Here is a 12,217-nt window from a genome sequence, read left to right as displayed (position 1 = left end):
CAGAGGGCAGAACACTTCTCATTAATTCGTTCAAATTTGCCCATGTTGGATCATAACAATGCATTACAGTTTCTAATTCATCTTTAAATTTATGGGGTTCCTCTCTGATATTGGGAAATTGTTTAACAAAGTTTGGGAGATCTCCTGCGGTCCAGGGGACAGGGACTGTGATTGTAGTTTCCCTGTTTGGACCTTGCCCTGGAAGTTGGCGTAAAGGCATAAGCTGAGCCTTTTTAGATTTTTAAAGAAGGGGCTGGACCATACTGGGTACCAGACCTTAAGCAAGAGGAGGGGGTTGAGACTTCAGGAGACAGATGCTATGCCACCGGTGGATGTGGGCATGCCCTGGGGGCAGGTATGGTTGTTGAGTGATAGGTTCTTCCGGCAGGATTAGCCCACCTCACCAAGAAACTATTTGGTTACTTTGGACTTTTTTTTAGGTTCAGGTTGTGCCTGGAACTGATATGGGGGTGGCACATTAAGAAAATCAATTATATCTTCTGGAGATTCATTCTCAGTTATTTGTGGATAAAGTTGTTTTGGTGCTGGTGATACTATCGATGGGGGCGGCCCCTTTTTGGTGCACTTTTCTGTTTTAATTCTTTTATCTGAGATTTCAGTTTCTCTTGGGAGTCCTTAAGACTCCGAACTTGAGATTTTTGACATCTTTTGGAAGCTGCTTTATACTAATCAAAAAAGTGTCCCACTGAATCTGTGGTATATTACTACTTCTTAACTCAAGGTCTCTGCGGAGATGAACAATTTTACTTAAATCAAATGTTCCCTCCAGGGGAAACTGCTGGCTAAAATCATCTCTGGTATACCAATTCCATTTGTCTAGAAACTTTTATGGCCATAGTGTGTGTACATTTACAATGCTGGAGTCCCTTTTGGCAGAGCTGGTATGTCTTTAGACTCTCCACTCCCCATATCTTTAAACTCCATTCACGCAGGTCTTTCATACAGGAATGGGTTATTCAGGGTGTCCGGTCAGGTTGTGAGATTTGCTAGTGGCACAGAGATGCTGTGGCTGATGTCCAAAGACAAGACTCCACTGCAATAACAGCACACAATGCAGTTGCTCATGGTTAGACACGGCTCATTTATGAGGGTGGGGAAAGGGTCACAAGGTTCCAGTTGGGCCCTCTTGCATTCAAAACTGCCCTTCTGGACAGTCTTGGGGCGGCTGAACCCAACTTTAGTCTCAGACTTGGTCAGTGGCTCATATTTCTCAATTCATACAAGGGAATTTCTGCGTTGAGGCATGAGGTTCAAGAGCATTTCTTTAGTCTCAGCCTTGGTCAACGTTTATCGTGGAAAACAATCACACTCTAAGAGTTTCCACCTTGCACCCTTGCTTTCGAAGAGCGCACAGAACAAATCTGTTGTCTTCGGGGCAGCTGCACAAGGTTTCCACTCCTGGCCTTGGAGAGACCGCATAGTTCTTTACAGAACTTAACTCAATTCACACAAGGAAATACTTCACTGACAACAGCAACACAGTGTCTTTAACCTTTACTCTTTCTGCTCACAGTTACTACTTACGTAGTGGGTCTGACAGTTCCGGCAGAAAAAGAGTTCGGATGGGGTGAGCCTCAAGCAGTGAATCAGGAAGACACAGAGACAGCCTCTCACTGAAAAGCCCCAACAGAGATTTCAAAAGGTCTCTCTTACCTTGGTTTGGCGCCAGGGCTTCAGTGAAGGGATGTCTGTGCCTCAACTGATCACTCCAGGTGTCTCTGAGTCATGGCACCAAATTGTGGAAGAAATCAAACTTTGCATTGTGGTTGAATCAGAACTGACAGAGCCAGCTTTTCTTTATTTTGGGTTATACTGTGATCACAGGGAGAATTCCATATAGCAAGGGGAATCACCCACTTGTCTGTTTCAAAGGATTTCTCGCACTTTCTAAGTTTACAAGCATATTTATACTTAACAGAGAAAGAGGAAAAAAATACGACCTTGGAGAAACAAAACAATAGTAAATTACACAGACATTTAGGGAGTTTACTTAAACTATCTGTGCACAGGGCAGTATATCAAGACAGACCATGGCATGCAAGATTTCTTATCTCACTGCTTATTTCAGTTAAATGTTCTATCAGCCCTCTGGTCTCTGTCTGTTTTTTCTAGTCAAATAGGTCAGAAGCTCAACTAAATTACTCCTACACTGGTTAATAATCGGCTATTGGTATGAGCCAAGAAAATCTTTATCGGTGCACCTCTATTGAATACAAAATATAATAATATTATGACCTGTCCAGGACAGAGCTATGTCCTGAAAGGGCATTTTTTGCCCCAAAACTTGCATAGCAACATCTTTGCCAGCTATGTAGTTGGTCTGATTAAAAGTTATTACTAAACAGGTCCTCCTTCCTGGATCATCATGGTGATGATAACACAAGGATAGATTTAATAGTAGTAATACTTCTGATAACACATTTAAGTCTCTAATTAAAAAAATATAATTTACGTAATGCATAAACTAAAATCGATGTATTTCATTGTTATTAATGTAATGACTTATTGAATCATTAGTCTTCTAGAAGAAACACTTCTTTTCAGTGATAACCAAACTGAGTGTGTGGGATTTCCTTTCCAACCCACTCACGGATTGACACTTCTGTACCCTTGACTACCCCTTTCCCATGTCGTTGCCTTTTTTGTTTAAAATAGGGCACATAAGTTGCCAAACCCTGATCTAGTATCTGTTGTAAATGTGGGCTGGCAGCTTACAATCTGGTCAGTACCATGGGCTGCAATTCCTATGGGCAGATCTAGAATTTTGGAAAGGGGTTGCAGATAGCATGGTGCATCATTACATATGACTCAACACTCTTCTCTCCAGTAAAAAAAACCCAACTATAACCTTTGGTAGTATGCTGGGAGCCTAGAGAGTTGAGATCAAAATAAAAACAAATATAACTCTATTGAGATGTACATTTAACTTGCTATATCATATTATGCATAAAATGGAACAGTTTAGTCAAAAAATAATCAAAATATTGTTTTGTGAGGTCTGTAGAATTTAAAAGTACATTTTTGAGATTTGTAAAACAAAATCTACCCTTCTTAAACATGTTGACAGTGTAGCCCATGGTTTACTGAACATTTACTTCTGGACCTGAGTTAATGTTTGCCTGAGCTAATATTTCCATACTGGAGTTAATATTTTTAGCTAGAGTTAAAAAGTCTGCAGGGCTGTAAAAATAAGAGCTGTGTTGGCCAGCAGTCAACAGACAGCAGAACTGCAGAAGGAAGGATGACTTGATTAACAGAATAGAAATGCCATTAAAAAAGAGAAAGTCATAAATGCTCATGGAAAAATAGTTTAGAAAGAATCCCATAGACTATAATGAACTATGAAGTCAACTGATTCCCTCACCTCTGCCTGAATAGAAATGCTGCTGCCACTGCCATGCAGTTGGTTTTAAACTTTGGGTGGACCAGAAGTCAAAGGGGCATGTGACTGCATTGCTGCCACTCTGCCCTTGGATCCGCCTCTGATCATTCCACTCTGGCAGCTCCAGTGAGAGTGGGCAGAGGGTGCAGCAAGAAAGATTATCCCTCTGCATGGGCTCTAACAGTTGACTGTAATCTTCCCTCACCCCCTTGTCCTTCCTAAGGAATTGTTGCCCCATGAGCAATATGCAAATTGGATTAAATGGCTGGGGAACTGGCACACCCTTGAAGTGCAGTCTGGATCAGACCTTTGTGGGCCACCTCCAGTTCCTTTTGTAGGCTGAATCTTGGCCACAGGCTGTAGGTTGCCAGTCTCTGTATTAGTCCTTTCCTCTCTTCTTCATCCCCATCCCCTCCAATAGAAAAGCTATTCACTCTTTTCTCCCCTTGCCACGTATGGCAGGAGAAGACTAAGCTGAGATGGTGGATGTGGGAGAATTGTATTATCCTGTGAATAAGTAGGGGTTGGAATAAGTGGTGGAGAAGCTACAATAGATGACTTTCTGGGAGCAGCATAGACCCTTCAAGTGTTGCTTAATGCATCTTTTGTAACTTTGTTTAGTGTCTCAAATGTTGCCTTTGGGGGTATATTTTTGAACCTTTGTCCAAAAATAGATGTCAGATTTTACTTTAAAAAACAAAAAACCCCACAGAAAATTCACTTTTTTGGCCTTCTCTTCTCTAAGGGAAAGAAGAGAGTCCTTTTAATTCAGGATAAAATCTTAGTGAATAGAAAGTTGTCTATATTTTACAAAAGTATACTATCTATAAAGATTATAGGGAAGTAGTGGTCATTCTAAACTTTTGTTAACTTAAGAAATATAGATAGTCTTTATTTACCTAAGTACAAGGGACCCAAGTGAAGGTTACATAATTCTTAGTTTTTGCATTTCCTAACTTTAACGTGCTGTAATTTGCAACCTCAGTAATGTGAATGTGACCTTAGTATCACAGCTCTGATACACTGCTTATAGATGTTAAAAATAAATAAATAAATAAAAGCCTCACTTTATCAGAAGCAGCAGCATGGTAGTTTGACCTGGCTCTGCAGTATTTGTATAGATTAGGCGCTTCAGCAGATCTTATTGGATCAGCTATTAGATAAAAGTCCTGCTAAAGCACCTGATCCATACAGATATTGGGTGAATTGGGTCTAAGAAAAGTGGTGCTTCTTCTGGACATGTACTAGGCTTGGTGGAGGACTGCGTTGAGTTTAAAGCACTGGGTTTTTTTATTATTAATTTTTAATGTCTAAGCAGCCATAGTGTACTCCTGCTGGGCAGTGTGCCAGGCTGCTGGATGCATGTGCTTTTAGCTTCAGAGTAAGTTCTAGCATACTCTGTGCCCGCCATTCCTCCAAACAGAAAACACAGGTTTTTCAGAGGGTTCTAAACCAATTACTCTTGGTTTTAGATGGCACAAATGTACAGATCTAGTCAAAATAAAATGCACGTGTGCATTTTGCTGCCTCATTTTGATCTTCCAGTGTATGGAACCTATTGCTTCTGCAGTTGGCATCCTTTCTTCCTTGACTGTTCATGTAGCTTGCAAAGATACTTTTTCCTACATAACTTGAGCAAGAAAAAAGAATGAGCTTTTCTTTTGTCTTTTGGGAATCATTCTTCTGAATCGCTTACGTTCTGCGACTTAACTGCTTCTGGGTAAGTTCCACTCCTTCAAACCCGACTCTTCTCTAGAAAAACTGGGGGAAAACCGGCTTTATCTAGGCTGCAGTTTGTTTTTTTTCCTTCTTGCCTAGTAAAAGTATGTTGAAGTACGATAGTCTTTAATGATCAGCAGGGATCCAGGTCTTCCATTTGCCATGGAAAAACATGGATTTTCCCTTTTAAAAGGAAAAAAAAATGCAGGAAACCCTGGGTTTCCCCCTGCAGGCTGGCAGAGTTCTAGCTTGCAAGGGGCTGCCTGAGGCTGAGGGGAGTGAGACACGGGGCAGCTCTGGCTCCTCAGTAGCCATGGAGGTGCTGTGTTCCCTCCTGCTCCAGGTCCTGCCTGCTGGACCGTAGAGGCATTCCTCCTGCCCAGAGCTGGTCTGGCCTGGCTGCAGCCCTGCACCACACTGTGGGTGCAGAAATCTGGGGAGGCATGTGTTCCTCTACCCCCTTCCTATACATTGCCTGTGCCCTCATTATACCCCCACATGTTGCCTGTGCCCACACCCCCGTTCCCTACTCTTCCCCCCCCCCCCGCCCTGCCTCAGACACTGAAGGGCTGCTGGATGGGAGTGAGGGGCGCCAGAATATCAGGACTGCTCAGTGTCACAAAGCAGGGGTGGGGAGGAAGGGGAGACAGCCTCAGCTAGTCCCACACCCTGGTGAGCTCCCTCTTCGCTCTGATTTTTCCATGATAAAAAACCCCCCAAAATCAGATACCAATATATATAGGTATTTAGAATGTAATATATTATAACGACTGAGGCACACTGGTTGGCTTTCAAATTGCTTTAAAATGGAAATATATCAATAGAGCATTGTGTTCAACTGATACCTATATGTAGTGGCATTTCATTTTAATTGCAGAAAAATGTGGATTTTGGGGGTTTAATCAGAGCATTCGGAATTTTTAAACAGAAAACCAGGAACCTTCATGATTAGTCTCTTTGTGGATCAACATGGTGATATCAACTTAGCAAAAGGCACTGAAGCAGAACAAAGTGAAAGGCAGAAGGATGCGGATGATTTATAACACCAACCTGTAATTCGGAATTTGTACATATACAGATTTCACAAATAATCACAAGAGAGATTTTTTGCATGTCATTTTGCTGAGTGCTTGTTCATGTGGGTAAGAAATACAAGTTTATAGTTTCATGGTCTACTCAGGTCCCTTCCGACCCTAGAAACTATCTAGTCCAACCCCCTGCCATGGCAAGAAAGATTACTGGGGTCAAACAACCCTAGCAAGGTGTTCATCTAACCTGCTCTTAAACACCCCCAGGGTAGGAGCCTGCACCACTTCTTCTCTTGGAAGTTGGTTCCAGATCCTAGCCACGCTGACCGTGAAGTAGCACCACCTGATATCTAGCCTAAATCTTCCCTCTACCAGCTTGTGACCATTATTCCTGGTCACTCCTGGCAGTGCTCGGGGGAACAGGGACTTCCCCAGTGCCTCCTGATTTTTCTACCCCCCCCCCCCCCCCGACTAGATTCCCCCTCAGCTTTCTCTTGTGGAGGCTGAACAGGTTCGGGTCCTGTAGCCTTTCCTCATAAGGCCTGCCCTGCTGCCCCCTGATCATATGAGTGGCCCTCCGCTGCACCCTCTCCATGTTGTCCACATCCCTCTTGAAGTGCGGCGCCCAGAACTGGATGCAGTACTCCAGCTGTGGCCTGACCAGTGCCGCATAGAGGGGGAGGATCACCTCCTTGGACCTGCTCGAGATGCATCTGTGGATGCATGACAAGGTACAGTTGGCCTTCCTGACTGCATCCCCACACTGCTGGCCCATGTTCATCTTAGAGTCAGTAATGACTCCAAGATCCTTTTCTGCATCTGTACTGACAAGAAGGGAGTTCCCCAACCTGTAGGTATGGTGCTGGTTGTTCCTCCCCAGGTGCATCACCTTGCACTTGTCAGTGTTGAATCCCATCCTGTTCTCATGCTCCCACCCTTGTGACCTGTTCCTTCCTTCTAGCATGCCCACGTCCCCCCACATCTTAGTGTCATCAGCGAATTTGAACAGGGTGCTTTTTACCCCCTCTTCCAAGTCGCTGATGAAGATGTTGAACAGTGTGGGCCTGAGGACCGAGCCCTGCGGAACCCCACTGCCCACATCCCTCCAGGCTGAAAATGACCCATCCACCACCACTGTCTGGGTGCGGCCCTCCAGCCAGTTGGCGACCCAATTGACTGTGTGGATGTCGACACCACAGTCCCCCAGTTACTTAATGAGAACAGGGTGAGAGACAGTGTTGAAGTCTTCCTGGACTTTCAGAAGGCCTATGTCCACTGCTACCCCTGCATTTAATGATTTGGTGATCTGATCATAGAAGGCCACCAGGTTGGTCTGACAGGACCTGCCACTGATGAACCTGTGTTGGTTGCCCCTAAGCTTGAAATCCCCTGCTGGCCCCTTGTGAATGTGTGCCAGCATAATTTTCTTGAACAGCTTGCCTGGGATCAAAGTAAGGCTAACTGGCCTATAGTTTCCCAGGTCCTCCTTCTTCCCCTTTTTGAAGATGGGAACCATGTTGGACCTTTTCCAGTCCTCTGGCACCACACCAGAGCACCACGAGTGCTCGTAAAACTGTGCCAGGGATCCTGCAATGACCTCAGCCAATTCCTTTAGTACTCTAGGGTGGAGATTGTCTGGACCGGCTGACTTGAATACATCCAGTCTCTCCAGAAGCTCCCTAACTAGTTCCTCACAAACCCTTGGCCGAGGTGTGCATCCCCTGGGGCCTGAGGGAGGCCCAGTGGTGGGGTGGCTGTTCTGGTCCCTGCTTAGGAAAATGGAGGCAAAGAAATCGTTAAATATGTTGGCTTTGTCATCTGGTGTGATGACCAAATTTCCTAACGTGTCCTGCAGGGGGCCCCACATTACCCGGAACCTTCTTTTTACCCCCTATGTATTTAAAGAAGGACTTCTTATTGTCCTTAATCCGGGAAGCTAGTCCCAGTTCCATCTCTGCCTTGGCCTTCCTGACTGCCGCCCTGCACCCCCGAGTAACTGCAGTATAGTCATCCCTGGTGATATCCCCTCCTTTCCATTGGGTGTACGCCTCCCTTTTAGCTAGGAGACATTCTCGGATGCTTTTGGTGAGCCATGGGGGTTTGTGTGCCCTCCTCCTCCCTCTGATCCTCATTGGGATTACCTCCCTTTGGGCTTGGAGGATTGTCTCCTTAAGGAGCGACCTCTCTCCTTGGACACCTGGCTCCCCTCTCTTCTGGGACCTCAGTGTTTCCCTGACTATTCTCCTTAGCTCGTTGAAGTTAGCCCTCCTGAAATTTAGGGCTGCTGCCTTGCTGCAGGCCTTCTGCCACCTTGCGCTGGATGGTGAATCCCAGCAGGTGATGATCACTGTCGCCCAGGTGGTTGAGCACCTGCAGCCCCCTCACCAGGTCATCACCCGTGGCCAACACCAGGTCCAACAAGGCATCTCCCCTGGTGGGGCTGTGCACCTCCTGGGTTAGATGGAGGTCCTGCATTCTGGCTAAGAACCTATGTCAGTGGTCAGACCTGGCTGACTGCTCTTCCCAGCAGAAGTCCGGGAAGTTCAGGTCCCCCATGACTACCACATCCTTAGACTTCTCTACCTCTGTGAGCTGACCTAAGAATTCCTGGTCGAGCTCTTCCCCTTGGTTGAGAGGTCTGTAGTAGACCCCCACTGTTAAGTCTCTTTCCCCTCGGCTGCCTTGTAATCTAACCCAAAGCACTTCAGAGTGCCCTTCCTCTTTTCCTTATTAATTGCTGAAGATGGGTACCCAGAAGTTCCATTAGTTATTTATGTATCTTCTTTTCACTGAGTGTCTTCTTTTCACTGTTTATATCCTGAATCTCGAGCAAATCAGCACAGTGACTAAAAGCATAACGAACAACAGGATAAAAGGCACATCCACTGTACTGCATGGATTGCCTAGTGTATAAGGCAAGGTATTTCAACTCATTTTTCAAATAGAGTAAGCTGCTTCATACAAAGGTTGTTAATGCACAGTAAGAGTGTTTGCACAGTCAGTTCAGAGTAGCTAGTGTGAATTTACTGCATACCTAGTTTACTAATAACTTTCTTATGTACGCAGGCCCTAACAACACTTGCCAAGGAAAAAGGAATTTGCTAGAGGCAGGGATGGGCTGTGGAGGCCATATGCTGAGTCTGGAAAATGGTTTGGCTTGGGGAAAGAACCTGGCCTACTCATCTCTTTCTTCTTGGGCTGTTGGGCAGGAGTTGAAGTGTTTTTGTTTGTTCCTTGGTGAATGGGAAAGTGAAAAGCTGGTTATCTCTAGAGTCTTATGCTAGATTTGGAAGGATGGTCAGGTGAAGCCTTGCCCCTCATCTCCATATTCCCCTTCCGTGCAGCTGTTTTGGCAGTTCATAGCATAGCAGCAGTAGTACCAGATTGTCTTGCAGACAACAGGCACCTTTTTTCACCAAAATTCATTCCACCCCAGAATTGGGGTGCATTGGGGAAACTGTTTTCTTCACTTGAAAAAAAGCATACCTGCTGACACTGTGCATGCTATGCAGCTGCCAAGATGGCTCCACTTGTCTGTCTCAGGAAGTAGAAGAGGCAGAGCCGTATGTTAACTCTCACAGCTATATGCTATTGACTGAGCACTCTAGCTTGTGCCTGAAGCACAAAGTGAGATGCTGGTAGTATCTTGATGAAGCTTGTGATGTGGAAATAATGATATTATTTATAGGAACTTTATATTAAGAGCTATTGTACAGTAAAGAACTAATAGTCTTAAGGGTCTTGGGCCTAGCCACATGTGACATAGGGCTTGCTCTGTATCACACAAATCAGCTACGACTCTAGAAAAATCTATTTTATTTTTTTAAACATTCTGCTTTCCAAAAACAAGGTGTGTTGTATTTGAGGGTGGACATGAAAAAAATACAGTATAAGTAAGTACTTGTCCTTTTAAGAGGCTTGTACATGAGTGACCATATTGGATGGAGAGAACTGGCTGTGGGCCAATGCCTGGAGCTCCTGCTCCTAAACAATTAGGGCATTTTTACATGTGCTCTCGGGGTGTATGCATCTGGGAGGGTGCTTTAGAGTGGCTCCCAAAAGCACCCACAGATCTTGTGTATTCAGCTTCCCATGCTTCAAAATGGTGGTGGGGTGCTTTTAATTAAAGCTTGAATGAGCTTTAGTTAAAGCCCCCCACTGCCATTTTGAAGCATTGGGATGCTGAATACGTGTGATGATGAGGCTGCTGGAATATGTTAATTAACACGCATCAGAGCAGGTGCCGTACATGTGTATATAGGTGCCCTTATATATTAGAGTTGCTTCCAGTTGTATTTTCTCCTGCCCTCTCTCCCCCTTTTGTTTACTTATTAAAGCTAACCTGTTCCTGAAAGTTAACTATGGCTTGTACTGAACTCGCAAACAATATAGTGTGGACCTAGTGTTTGAGTGTTTACGTTCAGTTGATGGCTGCACAGTGAATCCCCTGTGCTGAGGCATGCAGAGACAGGGTTAAAGCCAGCCCAGGGCTGCCTGTTCCCCTGTCGTGAGGCACCGTGTACCACAACCTAGACTTCTTGGTCAGGTCTATTTCTCAAGAGAGAAACAGAATTTCTGGCTAGGTCTACATGAGCAGGGGTATGCTCACAAATAGTAATAGCACTAATTTTTGCTGCTACTTTGTGGTGCAGTGCATGTCCTGCCTGTGCGCTTTGCAGCAGGACACGTTGTGCTGTTGCTCCGCATGCTGCATGGGGGACTGGTGGAGGCACAGCATGCCCCTGCAGGGGCTAGCCATCTCATGTGCTAAGGTGCTCTATGCTGGGCCAGCTGGGGAAGCAGGCAGCCTTGGGCTTCCTGCTCTCCTGTCTCCACGTGCTGCGGCACCCTGCACCACAGCCAGCCACTCCCCACCTGGCTGGGGTACAGTGTGCCTTGAGAGTGAAGCAGGCAGCCTTGGGCTGGTGGCTCCCTTGTCTCAGTGTGGGGGCTCTGGAGTGAAGCCTCTACACTGAGGTATGTGGAGATAGGGGAGCCACCAGCCCAAGGCTGCCTGTTCCTCCATGTCAAGGCACACTGCCTCAGCTAGCTGCTCTGTGGCTGGCTGGGGCGCAGTGTGCTTCAGCGTGGAAGCTACTAGTGTCTAAGCTAGGGGGCTCCACAGTTTGGGGGCTGAGGCACAGGGAGACGGGAGCAGCCAGCCCAGGGCTGCCTGCTCTCCCATCTTGAGGCACCCTGCATCCCAGCCAGTCAGGGGGTGGCTGGCTGGAGCACAGGGTGCCTCAGCATGGAGGCTTCACAGCGCACAGAGGTGGGGGAGCAAGCAGCCTTGGGCTGCCTGCTCCCTCATCTCCATGTGGTGCTCCCTGGCTGCCCCAGCACAGAGTGCCTTAGTGCAGAAGATGGCTAGCCCCTGTTTAAGCATACTGTGACCCTGCTATCCCCCCTTGCAGCATGTGGAGCAGTAGGACATTGTGTCCTGCTGCAAAGCACATGGGCAGGAGTGTGCATTGTGCCACAAAGTAAAGGCATGAATTTGTGCCGCTACTATTTGTGGGCATACCCCACCCTGCATGTGTGGGCCCAGCCAGAAAGTGTTTTCTCTCTTGAGAGCTTGTATTACATGTTAGAGGTATTGGCGTTTCTCAAAATTTCACGAGTGTTTTATAACAGGGCTAGGTAATAGAAATCTAGTACCACCTCTCTGTTAAATGAATTAACAGATGTTTTAGTAAGTATGAATTGAAAACTCTTGCCCTGGTTACACTGGAGTCCAGACAGAACCTTGTGAATTTGTTGACTTGCAACTACAATTGTAAATAAATGTTAGTTTGTTTGCTTAGCTCTTCCCCTAAGTAATGTGACTTTTTTTTTTTCCCTCTCCTCCTTTCCCCAAGTTTCTATGGAGATTTTGGACCTTTAAACTTGGCGATGTTATACAGATACTGCTGCAAACTAAATAAGAAATTAAAGGTAAGTAATTTTCTCTTTTCAAATATTTTGGTACAGGAATATAAACACAGTGCTATACAGCTCTGTTTGTTAAAGCAATTATTATGCAAGGATCATTTAGATAGTTAACCTTGAGCTTTAGACACTGAATTTG

The 12,217-nt window shown here is 45.5% G+C and overlaps 1 protein-coding gene and 1 long non-coding RNA gene across 4 annotated transcripts in view; one reads left to right on the top strand and one right to left on the bottom strand.

Moving 5' to 3' along the window:
• CDC14A (cell division cycle 14A) overlaps positions 1 to 12,217 on the top strand; it is a 143,080-nt gene that overhangs the window by 17,765 nt on the left and 113,098 nt on the right. For all 3 annotated transcript variants that reach the window (XM_090047084.1, XM_090047085.1, XM_090047086.1), the window contains exon 3: positions 12,009 to 12,084. In XM_090047084.1, coding sequence (XP_089903210.1) covers positions 12,009 to 12,084 — 76 coding nt within the window. The remainder of the gene's footprint in view (positions 1 to 12,008; positions 12,085 to 12,217) is intronic.
• The window catches only part of LOC149863741 (uncharacterized), a 31,420-nt gene that overhangs the window by 3,206 nt on the left and 15,997 nt on the right, over positions 1 to 12,217 (bottom strand). The window lies entirely within an intron of this gene.

This window comes from Crocodylus siamensis, chromosome 5, assembly GCF_052110815.1.
Source record: "Crocodylus siamensis isolate JL-2025a chromosome 5, ASM5211081v1, whole genome shotgun sequence".
In the NCBI taxonomy this organism is placed as follows: domain Eukaryota; kingdom Metazoa; phylum Chordata; order Crocodylia; family Crocodylidae; genus Crocodylus; species Crocodylus siamensis.
This window is presented reverse-complemented; position numbering and strand designations above follow the sequence as displayed.